This window comes from Lonchura striata, chromosome 1, assembly GCF_050655825.1.
Source record: "Lonchura striata isolate lonStrDom1 chromosome 1, ASM5065582v1, whole genome shotgun sequence".
In the NCBI taxonomy this organism is placed as follows: Eukaryota; Metazoa; Chordata; class Aves; order Passeriformes; family Estrildidae; genus Lonchura; species Lonchura striata.
The window spans coordinates 7504014-7521937 of NC_140703.1; the positions used below are offsets into that span (position 1 = coordinate 7504014).

General features: G+C 34.0%; 1 protein-coding gene across 1 annotated transcript in view; it reads right to left on the reverse strand.

Annotated features, from left to right (window-relative positions):
• NCAM2 (neural cell adhesion molecule 2) overlaps positions 1–17924 on the reverse strand; it is a 263496-nt gene that overhangs the window by 91326 nt on the left and 154246 nt on the right. The window contains exon 8 of the mRNA XM_077790949.2: positions 9791–9936. Coding sequence (XP_077647075.1) covers positions 9791–9936 — 146 coding nt within the window. The remainder of the gene's footprint in view (positions 1–9790; positions 9937–17924) is intronic.

The window sequence follows — 17924 nt, forward strand, 5'->3', positions numbered from 1 at the left end:
TCTGGATTATGGATGGTATATTCACAATATTCCCCATTCTCTTCAGGTAAATGTATTCTATCCATGCACCTGTTGGAGACAGCAGAAAATTCCAGAGTATTGCTATGTGCATATGCCTTAATGTCCAGTGAATCAGAATAATGCTACAGCAGTGTCTTGGACTTCAGTGATTTCTATAGGAGACCTTGTGATATTTTAAAATTTCAGCTTGTTAATTATACATGTCAGCATGCTGCAAATTCCTGAATTTCTAGGAATGTGTTTTTCCACAAAGAAGAAATTATTGAAGCACCTATTGATGGTAGATCTATAGTGTAGCACCAAGGAAGTCACAAGAAAACCTAATGTTGAAGAAAAAAAAAATACTGATGTTTTGATTTTCTGTTCAGCTGCAGACACACTAGTTACTTTTACAGAATGCAGATTGTAAACGCAGCAGGCTCTATGCAGGTTGTTAGCAGCATGTACAGTCTCAGGAAAAAATGTGTTCTTGAATACTTCATACACATCTTTGAAATTATGAACTGATATTTCATTGATTCATGTTGGCATTTCTTTCAAAGATTAGTCATTATGCAAAGAGATGACACATGAAATCCTGACACCAAACACTTACTGCGACATGAAATGGAAAATTGACCTTCTTTCCTTCATTGGTTTTTACTCAACAATAAATATGTAAGAAAAACTTTTGAGAAAAATGATCAGCATCCATTCAAGATTACTTCTGCTAAAGATGCAAATCCTAGATGTAAATCACAAATCTTAATGATGCAAATCACAAGAAAGAAATGGTTTATGATTTTTAATGGCAAAAATTTTAGCATCATCTCAAATAAACTTGTCGAGTAGAACAAGCATTATTGTTGCCCATGACAAATGACAACAGTAACCACAAATGAGTGTTTATAGCAGAAATACTACAACTCCAATAATTGCATATGCACTTTGTAATTAGAAATCCTGTTTCACTCATAAACACAGTATTTAATAGCTTTATTCCTAAGAATTTTGCTGATCTGAGTCTACTTCAACACTGATATGATGCCATTAAAATAGGTGGCTCAAATGGATTCAGGCCAGCAAAATTATCAGGAAGACCTTTAAGTACAATGTGCTGATTGAATACAGACCTCACATAAAACAGCTACTAAAAAGAATGATTTTACTATACAATTGTATCTTAGTTTAGACAGTAAAATATTACTGTTACTTGGGACTGGAGGTGGTTGTTTAGTGTATTTTAGTGACCAGCAAGTGAAAACATGGGGAAAACTTGGAAAGAAACCAAAAAAACCCTGTGTCTGGGCACACATGAAGACAAATCCTGTCACCATACTGCACTACAAAATGGACAAAAATAACTTCAAGCCAACCCAAGGCAGGGTGATGAATTGTCAATCCTTTTCTACTATTTTTTTACCTTTTTTTTTTAAATTTTCTTTTCTTTTTTTCCTCTATTTTTTTATTTAAAGAAAAATAAGCACTGTCAGTCTGCTTCTGGTGTCTGGGTGATCAAAACAAGGAAAGGAAAACTAGGGCAATTTTGTATAACAATTTTTGCTATAGTGTTATTTCCCCCTCCTTTATTACTTAGATAATTTTAATTAAAATGTTCAAGTCATTATAACTAAGCTAAGAATAATTGATTTGTTTCTTTTTTAAAAAGTGATATTACTTGGACTGATAAATTCTTGGATATATACAGGTTGTATATCCCTCCTGCCCAAAAAACATTTTTGCAATATATGACAACCTTTAAAATTACTACTACTACTGCAAGAATTTCAAACAGAGCTTAACTCATGTGTATATACATTAATTTCACTTTCACAGAATTTGTATTCAAACTTTAACACAGTCTAGCTTTAGTTGCAGGGATAACTTATGTAGTGAGGGTAATGTAGAAAAAGAAAGAAACGGGAAGAAAAAAAAAGAAATATAAACCTGAAACAAATCACAATTTGGGTTTCTAGTTTGTTCAATAGCTGTATGCAGCTTGAGATCCTTTCCAGTTTACTGTAAAGCTGATGTATATTTTACTAAATTTATTATGGCAGGACAGCAGATAGGAAATCTGTGACAGAGACCTGCGGGGTAAGCAACAAGGCTCCCTTAGGAGAAGGAAAGTCATGGAAGAACAGAAAGAGGCACAGCTTGAGTCACAAGGTGAAGGGAATTACCAGCAGGACAGATCCCAACCTCACAGTGCACAAAGTCTTTGCTCACAAACATTGATAATTCTGGAGGGCTTTTTTCAGCTGAAGAAGCAAAAGGAAATTAATGCAGTAGCAAGAAAATGGGGAAAGTGAGGTGACCCAGACATAACTGAATAGGCATATGTTTTCAAATAATTTTATTTCTTTATTATGCTGGATAGATCAGCTAAATTGGATATTTTCTACTACAGAAAAATGTTGTGCTACTAGAGTTTGAAACAAGTTGGGAAGCAGAGATTGCAACCCATATATTATTTTCCTGGGGAAAGTCTCAGTGAGAAACAAAATCTTTAAGCCAGACTATTTATTCTTTTCAGTCAGCTTGCAGGATTCCTGACTCAGCTGTACACATCAGGAAATTGAATATATTATTAAGTTATCAGAAGTTATGTATTAGTACATCATTGAAGAAACAGATCTGTAATAACACATTAACTGAAGAGACTCTGTGGATAAATTAATGACAGCTGAAATATTAGTCACAGCTCTAGAATTCTCTGGTATGCAGGTAATTGGGAGGGAAGACTGGGACCTGGAGGAAAGTAATAATTTTCTGTGTGAGGAAGAAAAGGAAAAGGAGGACTGAGCAAAAAAGTGTCAAAAACAGTCCTTTAACAAGTGTCAAAAACAGTCCTTTAACCAAGTTATATAACCCTGAGGAATTTAATGCTATGTACAGGCTACCTGTAGGACATATTAAAGCATGCTAAATCTTGCAGTAAAGATTTCTACATGCTATTAATTCATGTAATTTTATCACAAATGTTACAGCTTCATTTGCACAAGCAGGAATTTATAGAAAGAAAAAAAAATGTCATTTCATTGCTAATAACATTATTGATGCAACACAGAAATTGTAAGAACACAGGTTGGGTCCATGCACAGATGGGAGTTCTTTTGACCATGAATCAAAATTCAGACCTATTTCCCACTTATGCAGTCCTAAGAAATATTGTTTGCCAAATTTTATAAACTGTCAGTAAGACGTGGTGAAAAGAGTCTTTACTTTTCCCAGTGTATATAAATAAGACATTTGCATGATCCTTTAGATGAAGTTTCACAGTCTCCTAACTAGCAAGACATTCACTGATGCATTATTATTGTCCTGTTAAAGTATCATAATTGCACTGCTTTTGGAAACTGGGAACTGGTATTAGTAGGAAAAATACTTTATGAGTAGATACACATGGAGAGATTGTGCAGTGAGAATGTGACAGGAGAATATATTTTTATAAGCATACGAAGGACATTAATAAATCATCAAGAACTAATTCTTAAACAGAGCTTAGATTAAAAAAAAAAAAACAAAAACAAACCAGAGATTGAAAAATTGAATACAGGCCTTTGCTTTCATCCTGGCTTTGTCAAAATTTCTGAAGACTTAAGTTCTCCTAATATATACAGGTACTCAAATTGCCTTTTGGGTCAGGACAACTGCAGACATTTTAATAGCATAAAAACACATTTTTGCCAGCACTGCATTTCAGATTTTGCCACTGATTGTGCTTGCTCTCAATGTAAGCAGAATATATAAAATGCAACACTTCTTAAGTGTCCTGAGAAGGTCCTGTAAGACATCAGGAAATAATGACTCCAACTGACTCCATTCTCAAAAGTGTGCATGTATTACCTAGAGACTCCTCAGGGGCATGTTCTCTATTTCACCAGACAAGCTGCAGCTGTTTGGAAGTTCTTAAACCATAAACAAACACAAGTGATACTTAGGTTGAAGCACATGAAACACCAATTTGTGTTGTAGAAGAAATGAGTGAATATTCCAATCCAAGTTGCACTGGTATTGTAGAAAATGTTAGCCCATGAAAAGTTCCCTGATAATTTCATTCTTCATTAGTGCAACAGACCTAGTATCATCACTGATTAACTAAATGGCAAAAAGTAGAATTGCATGGGAAATAAATGCCATTTCCAAGCCTTTAGAGCTTTATTTCAGCCAGTAAATGCAGCACTGCAACCTACAGAAAGTACCCAAAAAACATCTATTTGCTACATAGGTAGTACAGAAGCAAATTGATTAAATATAAAACAGTTTAAAAAATTTAAATATAAATTAGGTGTGAAAAAGTATCCATTTACAGAACAGATAACAAATTTTGACTTAATTGAAGGTATCCCATTGAAGAACTGCTTAAATTAGTCATGTTCTTAAATTAATGTCTTTCCCTAAGTTGTTTAAGCTTTTAATACAGAAGACTTAATAAAATTTACATTTTCTTGCCCTTTTGTCTCCTTTAAATAATCAAAAACTTTGTCTCTGCTTACTTAATTCTTTCCCAGTAGAAAGTGACCATAAAGTTTTATTGAAAGAAAAAATGTATAGAAATGAGAGAATTCTGAGCTGGTGTAATACCAGCAGAGTCAGCCATCCACACAACACAAATATATCTGTCTCTGTGTCTGTACAGGCACTTGGGCCTAGACTGAATAACAGATAATTTACCTTCTATCCAAAAAGAGGAATTAATCTGAAGGACCCTCTGGTCGTGTGGCTAATATTTAGTACTGGGTTGTCAATACAACGAATATCTCAAAATTACTAAATAATTACAATATTTACTTAATTTTTGTCTTGATTTACACATCACTGCAGATACTGTAACCTAAAGGACTGTGTGGAGCTCAGACAATGGATTGAGGTACTTGAGAACTCGAAAATTTCCACATTGGCTTGCAGTTTTCCTATTTCCTCAAGTCACACAGGAAAGCTGCTTTTTCTTTCTAACTGAATAGAATCCTACTCCTGCAAAGTCAGTCTTCTTGCTCACTGTCATCTCCCAAAACTAGAGACAGATGAAGGAACACCAAAAAGTATTCAGATGGCTTCTGAAATTCTACTATTCAGTGCTCATATAGGGCCCTTTATTTGCTTATGCCAAAGGGTATAAGCCTCTATATATCTCAACAGCAATAATTATCTAAAATATAATTGACCCTCTTGGTCAAATTAATTTATTTACCTTCTTCAATCACAATATTCTTGCTCTCTAACTTCATAGTCTTAATATGTGAAGCCCACTAAAATTCATTTGAGGCTTAAAAACAAAACAGAAGAGAATTTTGATGCCTGATTGAATTGTTTGTAGATCATTTCAACTGCATCATAACACAATTGTGGCTGGCTACATAAATTGTTCTGGTTTGCAGGCCTGTGCCAATATTATAACAATGAAAACATTCTGTGATATTGTAAGTAGGAGCTTTTCCCTCAATATGTAGGTGAAACAGGTTATAACAATTTTCTCCAATACAGCAAAGAGATTGGCCTTGTATATTTTCCATCTATTCAAAGGAGAATTACTCACAAAGAGCAGGATTTGGATAGCTCAGAAAAAAACAGGTGTTTCCTGGAATCAATTAAAATACCCTAGATACATCTCTGTTTTCTGTGATCTTTGATGAGCAAGAATTTAAGAGGGCTCACATTTCAAAAAGAAGGACAACATATTTCACTGACACTGTAAGACTGCTTCTTTTTGTGCAGGGAAAGCCAACATAAACAGGGAGTGAAAAAAAAAAAATCAGATTCTTTTTATTAACATTTGTAATAGCTGAAGTGAAGTTAATAAGCTTGGGAAAAAATAGACTTGACCTTTCAAAGAAATAGACTACCTTTTCCTATTGATTGATCATGAAAACTATGAGAAACTCTTCAAGCTCCACTCTACAAATATTTATGATTTGCATGCAAATACAAAGTGAATTCAAACTTGGAAAATAAATACATTATTAGCCAGAACTCTGCAATATTTAGAAACAACGTCAAAGAAAATTTCATGTGGAGAACTAGGTTTTCATTGCAATGGAAGAAATTAGAATTCAAACTGTTTCTGCAGTGTTAATTATAAAATTAAAAATCACAGGTTGGGTTTTCCTTGTTGGTACAAGAAGAATAGTATAAGGTATATAAAAGACATTTAATGAATCTGTATGAAAAAAAGTGTATAGTACAGTAAAAAATAGAGTATAAAATCCTACTCTAAATCCAACACACAAGTTGCAACTGGGACCTCTCTGTATTGGCTCCTTTCGTGACTTTTATGTGTTTAGATCATAAATTCCTGAGGGTATGCAGCATATGTCTTTTTGGACACATGCTGCATACAGTAGAGCCACTGTCTCGTATCCAGCCCCATCTGCTATTGTGATTTGTATTCCAAAACAGGGCTTGAAATGGTAATTACAAATAACATTGATCTGCATTCATATTTCTGCTAGAATTAGATACTATGAAAGTGGGGCACTAATCTCTGTCCCCACACTTGTGCAGTACACACAGGAATCAGTGACAATTTTGTATCAGCGATCAGGATGTGCTGTCCTTCAGGGATGCGTGTGGATGTATACGCATATCCAAATCCCATTTCATAACTGATTATGCCAAATTGAATCCAGTCACTATCTTTCCTCCTGTTCTAAAAAAAGAAACGCTTCTCCTGCCTCTTCTTTTTTACTGGGAAAAGGGCCAGGCCTGCTGGATGCACAGTGGTCTGTGGGAATGTGCCATTTCAAATCCCAGCTGAAAGGGGCACGGCCAGGTTGGCACATCCAAGCAAGGACAGGCAGTGCTGGGGAGGCAGGGACTAGAAGGACACAGGAAATCAAACTGAGAGCTTTAGCTTGACACTGAAACAGCAGATGAGGCTGTGGCCTTGGACTAAGCCTCCATTTCCATTTTTACACCTTTAATGGTGAGACAAACACCTTCCAGCACGCACTGCCATTCATTTATTCAACCTTACTCACCCCCGTGTATTTATGGGCTGCACAGCCACAGAAGGGTTGCAGAGGTCATCTAATGTGACCTCCTGGAAAAGTTTTCATTTAACTTTCAAGAGAAGTCAGAGAAAAGGGAAAGACCCATTTATTTCAAATTCTTAATGAAATAAGAGACCACACACTGAGTGGTAGATTGTTCTAAGAGCTAAATGATAAAAGAACAGAGGGAAATGCTCCTTTGCTTCTGGTTTGAACTCACTTGGCTTCAACTTTCAAACACAAACTTCTGAGGTACTGAAAATCCTTTATCAAAGCTGCATTTTCCAAAGAGATAATTATAGAGCTCATATTCATTAATATTATCCTCCTTAAGCCCAGCTGGGCTATTTCTTTGATGTATGACTTCGGTGCATATTTTCCATTCTTTTTGACACAATAAATTCAAAACTCAGGAAAGTCTATGTACCAGTTATAAGATCTATGATTGGATAGAATACATTTTGAATCCATGCAGGCTCAGAATGGTCTCACATTTAGCAGTCTTCTTAATCCACGTTTACATTTTAGTAAAATAAGAACCATATGATTGAGGAGCTACTTACTAAAGTTAATAAAAGTAAAATTAAAAAAATAAGAACAGCACTTTATATATTCTTTTAATGATAATTGTGTTAATATTATCTCTTGAATATTTTTTCCATCTTCTGTGGAAAAAATCATCCCCTAAAGATACTCTTATTTCAACAAAATTATGACTAAGGTGCATATAAGGTAATGATGAAGCAAAAATTCAAAATAGTAACCCCTTGAATAAAGAAAATAATTTTTATGCTTATGCATAATTTATGTTGTTGCATGATGGGATATTATTTTTAAAGTTATCACATATATGTAATATATTCAATTTAAGACTATATTCTATGTTGCTCTACATAGATTTCTTCAATTCTCTATTTCCTTCTCTTTCTGTGTGCAAAACACTGCTGTATTATTTAATAACTATTCAATAATTTAATCACTGCCAGTTTTGTTCCCTAGTCACCTAATTTGGTAGGAAAGCACAAACCAAGCTTTGGCAACTCAGAGCAGGAGGACCATGGGGCAAATATAGCAGCATATTTTATAGGTCAAGGACATAATCAGTATTTCAGAACATTTATTCAAGATTCAGCAAAAACTCTCCCATGAGCAATACACAGAGTTCTTTCTTTGGCAAGAACAAAGGAAAGCACATAACTGTATTTCTTCTCATTCTTTTTATCTTCCATATAGAGTCTGTCAGCACACCTGACACCATTGCAATCTATATTCACTTCAGTAGGAAGTGAATATAGATTTTCATTTGGTTGTCACTGTTACTGAGTTGAACCACATTTCAGAGAATATTCCAGCAACATGTCAGTTTAACCACATGCAGCTGGAATTAAGAATATAAGACTGTCTTATAAAAGCACTGGATAAATTTCAGGTTTCAACTACACCAACATTTTTGAGCTTTTTTTCCGCTATTTTCTCTCATTTTCAATATCTTTTATCAAAAGTTATTTTGGGAACATTTCAAACATAAGTGAGTGACTAACATTTGTAACCTTTGAACAAAGCATAGTCTTTGCAAGTCAGAAAGATGACCTTTATCTTGAAATATTTAAAGAAGAGAGAAACTGCTTTGTCTTAATGCAAAACTATTAGAAAAAAATAATATATAAACACTGCTATATTGCTCCAAAGTGGAAATCACAGAACAGGAAAATGGGAAAATGGTAGACAGAGCCTCACATAAACTCCCTCAATTCCAGGAAAGGTCATCAGAGACTGGACCAGATCAGACCTACTCCTTTAGAATACAAAAAATGAAAGTACATATGTCCTTAACATAAAGCAATTCACAATAAACTGACTTACTACATAACTAATTCCATTTGTGGCATGATTGTTATCTAGGTTTTCATCTTTGTGTGTTTTCTAAGCAGCAGGTATGAATTTGCAAGAAGAAAGTATTTTACTACATAATTACCTAGCATAAAAATTATGAATTAGTTACCCGGAAAGATGGTATCTCTTACTTCAACCACTACAGAGAAATTCTGTGATATATGTCAGGAAATTAAGAAGAAAGTACTTGATCAAATACTTAAATAATTATTAAAAAGGGCAAAAGAAGAACTCTGAAGAAACACAGCTTGCTATAAGCATGGTCAGGAATTGCATTGCACCATTCCCTTTTCATTTCACCATTACACCTAATTTCCACCTAATGTCACCATTCCTCCTTTTCCTACACTAACTGACTTTCTCCATTATCATACTACAATTTTTCTCTACTCATCTTACTTTTGTAATAAAATATTAAAATGGGGAGACAAAATGGGAAAATAGGCTCAGTTTGTCTTCTGTGAGAGGAAAAAAATGGAAGAAAAAAGGGGAAGTGGAAAATAAAGAACTATGAATTATTAATATTTTTTTTAAATTTAAAACATCTTTAAGGGCCACTGTATTTTGAGGATTACTGGACAGAATCCAAAGATTCTGAAAAAGGATTATGTGTAGCCATAAAGATCAAGATGAAATTGAAACCAATAGTAGGGATTATGTATGACAATTTAAGGTATAGATATAAATTGCCTTTCAGCATTTGATTGTTTTTTCTTTTTTCTTTTTTTTCTAAATTTAAAATTTAGAATCTCCATGTCTCTCTTACTTCCTTAGAAAATAGCAATTCCTTCTAATTCCAGAGGAATCTAGAATTAAACTATGTCCAAATTAATTTTCTGCTTACAAGAAGAAGATTAGGTAGACAATGCATATTTAGATCTTTTATATATTAGAGGTATATTTACCTTGTCACCTTCAGAGAACGTCATCCCATCAATGGCCCTTTTCCAAGTAATCTCTGGGACAGGTTCTCCTTCTGCTTCACAGATGAGAGTTGCTTTCCCATTTTCAAATGTGGTTTCATTTTTAAGTTGTATTATTTGAGGCTGCACTGTTAAAAATACAAATTGCATTACTGATCCTGCACAAAGAATGTCATATCAAAATCGATCTTTAAAACCACTTTTTTTTTTCTTGTCAAGCAACTTTTTTATTATTATTACTAATTAAGGCTTTCATGTTATTATCTATAAAAGCAATTAACTTTTCTGACCTCAGGTTGCACAGCAAGCATTTCTGCATGCCCCATGAGCTGGACATCCTGCTCCCTTGGTGGGGTAGAGTGGGATGGGTCCTGGCTGGTCTGGCTTTGTGGCTGTATTTATGTTTTTTCCCCCCTTTAGGGACAAGCTACCCAGGAGCTTGTGGAGTCTCCCTCCCTGGAGATGACCAAAGCCCAGCTAGACTTCTCCTGAGATATCTATTCTCTCTGACTCTGGACCAGGTGGTCTCCAGAGGTGCTTTCCTATCTCAGGCATTCTTTGATTCTATAATAACCAGTATTTGCCTTCAAATGCATATTATTCAGGAAAAGAAAAATAGGAATTATTACCATTCTTTGACTTTGATCTTTAGCAATGTTTCACTGGCCTACATTAATTACAGAATTTAACAAACCCCCCCACAGCAACAAACATATTTCACTGGTATTAACACCATGGAGAATTGAAGAGTCCTCTGATACAAAGGTGCTCATCCTTACTTACCAAGTAAACTGTTAGTAAGATACATTTTAAAAAGTCCAGATATTGTTTGAATTCTTCAAATTACTCCGCTTTATAGCCTCCATTACATGTCAGCTAAATCTTTCAATCTGTACTGTACCTCATCAGGTTATTTATACATACAATACAATTTCTGGTTATATGTGAATACTTTTACATCGAGGTTTTATCTGTACAATATCACACAAGAACTCTGTATTGGTACTGTGCATAGAGTATTAGTCTCTTTCATGACATCCAAGTACCTCAATTAAATCTTTTTTGTCCTATATATTACCTTATATATAATGATTAATAAGTTTCACTGAATTTATTCGCCTTATGCATTAAAGAAGACACTCATCCACCTGGAAAACCCAACATGTAATCCTGTAATAAGAATATGATTCAATATGTTTGCACCCAAAAGCAGCGAATAAAATTTACATGAGTGAATAAAAACTGGGCAGCTCTTAGGATTTACTTCATCAGCTTTAAGGATGTTTGTTGAAAGCAATGTATTTTATAAGCAGTTTCTTGGAGCTTCAGTTTTGAGGAAGCACTACTACAGTGTATTCCTTATGGAACAGAAAATAAAGAGGTGTAAGCCTGTCTTCTAATAGGGGTTACTAAAATGTGTGCTCTGGAGAACAGCAATATTGGCTTCTGTTCATAGATCAAAATGGGAAAGATAATTCTGGTTGGAATGGGCACCAGGAGAGCTTCTTGACCAGCCCCCTCATCAACACAGCATCAACAGACCCTGGTCAGGTCAGACTGTTCAGGGATTTGTCAAGCACTGTTTCAAAAAACGACACGAACAGAGAGTAGACAACCTCTGAGCAGCCTGGTGCACTGCCTGGCTGTCCTGGTGAGGTGTGTTTTCCTCATGTCCAGTCTCCTGCTTCATTTTATGGCTCCTAAGTACAGTCTCACAGATGCTGCATTCAGCATCATCGAGAAGAATAATAAAAGCAGGTTTCAAACTTGCTATCTGGAGGCACATCACCTACCTTTTATCCATTCCCTCCACACAATTCTTGGTCTCACTTCTCATTCCTTTTCTCCATATTCCTTCTGTTGCTTCTCTACTGTCTGTTCACCCTTGACTATTATGAATAAACTATTGTGTTTACTGCACAGAGATGAGAAACAAGTAGCATTTTACCTAAGAAAGCAGTGAACTAATATCCTGCTTCATTAACATATAATCTATGGTGAATGAGATCATGTGACAAAAGTAAACACCCTGAGTGATCAAGAAGTCTTGAAATGTCAACTGGATGCAGATTTATCAGGTGCAGTAGAAGGTAGCAAACAAATCATTACATCAGGATATCAATTTGGCCAAGAAAATACAAAATTCCTCTGTGGTACCAAAAGGGATGTCAGTGGAAAGACCTAAAAGCCCCACCAGAATTAGAGACAAAAAATAATTATGTTAAACTCCAAAATAACTTTGTTACTCTCACTTTCAGAATCATTCAAATGCCCATGAAATATTTCACCTTGGTACTCAAGCACTATATTTCTATAGCCATATCACCTGTCTACAAAATAAACTACTCTATCCTTTCATTACTTTGATATATCATCATCCCTGGAAAAAAGGAAAGAGCTAAAGAGCTATAGCAGACATAAAGCTTTTTTTTTTTTTTTTTTTTTAGAACAATCATACATAGTGTTACATGCCAAAAATTCTCAAATTTTATAATTATTCCCCATCTGGAAAACACAACAAACAATGTAATTTGCTCAAGATGATATATGTTCCAAAACACAAAAATAATTCTTAACCTTAGACTTATTCTGAATTCCTTTAAGACCTTTTTCAAATGGATCACTACAAGACAAAAAGTTTTAGCTTGACATTTTAGACAAGAGTACCTGACATTTAAAGGAATAAGCACTGATTATTCATCAAATACATCTAGCTGACAGTTATTACCTGGAAGAAGAGAGCTCATATGGGGAATATTATTTAATTAATTAATTTTTGTAGGTCACAAGTCATAACTTACTATTGACTAGAAGTTTTTACACTGTTTGAATACTTTTCAGTGACATTTTGGACATTAGAAAATATTAAAATACATTTGTGTACATGTAAATAAAACTATTTGAAAATGCCAAAACTAGTATTGACATAAATACTGAAGCAGTCATTTCCCCCACACCCCTGCCTCCAATTTTTTAACTGTTTTTTCTAAATTGATAAGGTCATTTTCAAACTGAATTGGTATTTGCTTTTTGTATTTTAGAAAATATGAAGCAAATAAAAATACAGAGCCCTGGAATGCAAATTCAGGGAGCCTTCAGCATTTTGCAGCTTTCTTTAGACAAAAATATTGAAATATAGATGTTGTGATGTAGTTGAAATATTTGTAAGCTAAATGACCTGGCTCAAATGAAAGGACACTTGAATATAGAAAGGAGCTAAACTTCATTAAAATTATTTAAGGCAAGGAACTATGATTACTAGACAAGGATTGTTAAATATATTATTTGGCATGCCAAAAAAAAAAAAAACAAAACAACATTTACTAATTGGAAAGTTTATTTTCTGAGCTAAGAAGGTAGGGTTTTAGTTTTCTAACACTTCCTTAGTAAACAAGTTTCACTCAGATTCCTTCCTTGGACTATTCTGGATTTGTCTCATTGCTGTGTCTGTACAGACTCCTCATAAAGCTTATGATGAACATGACAGCAGTCTGAAGGTTTTGCTTACAACCAGTTTCTTGGAAAAGGTACATATTTGTTGAACTCACAGAGTTCTAGTTATACCTTTAAGAAAGAGTTTCATCAGTCATGGAAAGCAACACATATATAAAGCTTGAGATAGTCTTGCTTATATTTCAGCAAAATAATTATTTTAAACAGTTTGATATTGATACAAACTTGCTTGTACTGGTGAGAGGCATAGTGTGTGTCTGTATGGCTGCCTGATGAATCACTTGATTAATATATCCCAGGAGGAATCGCCCCTTCCTGCTGTCCTCCTGAACAGGCACATTTGAATCTGGTGGCAAAACTGCAACCCCATCCTCCTGGAAACTCCTGGTACAATTTGAGCTTAGTAAACAAGCTAGAACCAGCATGGAAATATCTCAGAATGAGGTTTCAGAAATTTGATTCCTTATATGATAAGGATTTGCACACATACCAGTATGAAATGCTGACCTGACTCAGCACACCATGAACTGAGTCTCTCTCTTTGGATGGTACTATTGAAACATGTTAAAATGCTATTACTACTTCATACTCGGAGGAGTTCAAGACTTGTCTTTGGGACAACTGTCATCACTTTCTTTACAGATTGGATATTTTTTATTTTAAAAATATAAGTATTCCAAAAATTGATGAAGTAATAAGGAGAAAAAATGAATGCAGAAAACGCATGAACTTCTAATGATGCCTCAGGTTTTAGCTTTTATATTTTTCAGATTCTGTGCTGCTTTAGTGTGTAGTTCTGAGCTTCCTATTAGGGGATAGCAAGCTCTCTTCACAGAGTAGGCAGACAAAACAATTCCTTCTTTAGCTGGGGACCAAGCATAAATGATCCAAATCTCAGGCCCAAGAGCATAAACAATGGTGGACTGAAGAGAGAAAAAAAGAAGGATGGGACTTCATAATCTCAAGCTGCAATTGGACAATTAACTCCAATATGTTAATGAATCAGAACATATAAAAGTGGTGGGATCTCGTGACCAGTTGTCCATTTTGTGACCATTTTGGGTTCATCTTGGCTGTAGCTCTGGCCAGGCTCTTGTACTGCCCAAGGCGTATCCATTGAGGCCTTTTAATAAATTTATTCTTTAATCTCTAAAGAATAACTGTATTCTTTTACTCCTGCCTAGTCTGTGTTCTAGGTCAGCCCTCACAAGACATCACTACCATTACATCTGTAAGTGTGGAGCTGTACTTGGTGAAGCTGCAGTTGGTGACTTTATGATATCAGGGAGGAGCCAGCACAGGTAGCTCCATACACAGATCCATGGCATTCTCCTTCTACAGGTATCAGTGAATTTATATGAAAAGCTTCCACATATGAATAGAATAGCATCTCATAACAAACAAAACAAACCACAAAAAGCATATTAAAACACATATAAATGTACTTACTAAGCCCAAAAGAAAATTATTAAGGTATGCTCCAGGCACAATAAAAAGGAATGCAGCATTAAGAATGAAAATAAGGGAAACATTTAAACAACTCATCACCCCAGTCTCAGAAGTACAAGACAGCATTTTTGGTTCCAAGATGAATGGATTTTGAAGGACTAAATTAACATAAAAGTTTTGAATTTTGGCATTTGGAATAAACACAAGAGGGATGAGATAGAAGAGGTTCATTATATTTCCTCCTATCTGGCAGATGACCAAAAATATATTAATAACAGCATATAGTTTCTCAATAATAAATAAAAAATACATTTTGAATGTAAAAAAACTTTTCCAGTAAACAGCATTCAGATTATAATTTAAAAAGCATCTAGAAAATAAAAATACTATGTATTTAAACTATGCATTAAGTACAAAGTGTCTTTTGTAAATGCTTTTTGAGGTATCCCCTCATTTGTTTTTCATGAAGTCATTTATCAGAACCTACTGAAATGCCAACAAAATACTTTTATAATAAAATATTACTCAGATTGCCCTCTCACTGATATGTAGGTAAAACACCTATATAACAGAGAACTTTGAATTACCTTATACTAGAACTCCCTTTAAATTTTTATTTTTGTCGATTCTGATTAAAAAAATAATATTTTTTCTTTCCAGGAAAATAAATCATTAAACATATAGATGTAGCTTTCTGTGGCCTAAGTACAGAAAACAGAATACTTGTTGAAAACCTCAACACTAAGTATAACCACGTATTTGAGTGATAAAGAATTAGGAATAAGTTACTAAGGCAAACAAAATGAAAAGCCTAGGAATATAAACACTATTCATATTCAGCACAAATATGTCTTTAATTAAAGCTAATTTTCTTTCATTTAGTCTGATTATATTTTTTTATCCTAACATAAATGAAGACTACTGCCATCACCTTCAAGAAGGAATGATGAAAAAATTAATGTTTACTTTGCAGAAAGTAAGAAGATGTAGGAAGCTTCAATGTATTGAATTTATTGACTGTTAAATCAACTGCTGGTTATTATATTATTTTTGGAGGTTTTTTTTGAGCTGTCCATAGATGTAAAAATGTGTTACTTCATAATTGAAAATGCCAATTTAGATGCATCTAAACACAGATATTTAAAAATATGGCTAGTTACTACTGAAAATAAAAAAGGAAAAAATCAAGTAGAACAGTGTGAATGAAAGTGATAGCTACCAAATAGAGATAAATACAGAGACTATTTTTAAAGAATTCAAGGATGAATACCTATCATTTCAAACTGTTCAGTAGGAAACATAAGTGAATTTGAATTAAAAACCTTAGCACAAGTTCTAAGCATTAACAGATAAGATATTTTAGGTAGTAATTGGAAATGATACAGAAAAAAGCTATAGCAGATAAGAGGAGGAGAGACAGAGATAATCAAGTCATATCAACAAAGACTGAGAGAAACATAGATTTTTCTCTCTTTTTAGAACAAAGCAGTGATACAGATGAACTGGGAAAAGCAGGGCATGTGCCTTAGGTTTCCACACATATATCAGAGCTGCAGAAAAACTGTCAGAACAAGCATTTTATATCAGAGTAAAAATGAGTTTTTAGCATTGATCCTGAAAAAAAACCCAAAGTTAAATAAAAGATTCTAGGTCATGCATGGAAACCAAATATGTGGCTATTATACGACACTGAAATCAACATGTATGTTCAAAAGTCCTGTATTCTAGAAAGTTTAAGTAGGGAATTCTATACTGTTACTATTATTTTTATTGCATTATGGTTATATTACTGTTATTATGAGTTTTAACACTGCCAGAGCTTTGTTGCAGAAACAGTAGTCGTTGCCCTAAGGAGTCTGCATTGTAAATTAAAATTAAAGATAGCAGACATGTTAGACAAATAAGCTAATGAAGTGGGAGAGAAAAATGCAATTTAATAGGTCAATTTAACATAAACAAGTTGTTTGTGTACTATTTAGCTATAATAACCAGCCATCTGCCTTGCCATTTTCAGACTGAATCTTTTTTTAACACATTTAATGGAAAAAAGATAAGTAGTTGTTGGCTGTATATATGACAGTGCATAATCTGTGTGAAAGAGGCAAAAGTGAAGTTTACTGTAGGAGACATTAAAATTCTGCTGCATTACAAATTAGCTACAACCTCTCAGGACAGAGATGTAGGAGACACTTAAACATTAGAAATTATTTTCCATGCAAGAAAGAAAATACCTAAGAAATTTAGGAGTTTAGGATGTCATGGAAACATTAAGGATGTGTTGGTTCATAATGGATTTAACCAACTCATTGTATCCATTAAAAGAGTAGGATTTCATTTTCCATGGAGTCCCCAGAAAAGTGGTTGGTAAAAGATGAAAAAATATACGAAGGAAATCCTCACTCTAAGGCTGGTGTCTCCTTTTCCTTATCCCTTTCATTAAAAAATCTCCTTGCTCTAGGCAAGAAAGTAAACCAAGTAAAATTCAGGCACACTTAAAATTACTTGTATAACACACACAGTTATTTCTAAGTGAAATTTCCCTAAATTAATATTAAAATTAGAAAGTAATTTCTATTCCTTCCATTATTTTATTTTTTTTTACGTTTGGAAATAAAGTTGAATGAAATATTTCAGTTTTCCAAACCAAGATGCTGTACTTCTTGAGGTTGGGATAAAATTTAAGATTTTATTTCATCTTCTTTCCTTTGAAAAGAAATGGAGAGTAACTCTCAAGTACCTCAGAACAGCCCAATGGTTAGGCAGTCCTGAGTACAGAGCTGGAGACAACACAGCATAAAGAGTTTCTCAAAGAGGAGACAGTGGGATGTATTACCCTCTCCTGTTAGAACTCTTTCTCTTTCATAAATTATTATTAGCTTTAGCTAGGAATTAATGTCAAACACTAAATATTTGCTTTTTTTCAACTGGCAATTAATTTCCTCTGTCTTAAGTTTGGCATTTAACTGTTCAAATATAAATTATCTTTCTCTATAATACAACCTATATTTAATGTAAAAAACCCAACACATTCATTTTTGTAGGTTTTTCTTAAGTTACAGCCTTTTTTTGCACAGTGATTCTGAGGATTGTTTTCCACATTCTCATGAATATTTACTCTAACTAGATTATATCGCAACAAAACCTCAAATAAATTATCAGTTCTATGTAAAGGAGGGAATCATTAGCACAGCTGGTGTGGTGGAACATAGAAATA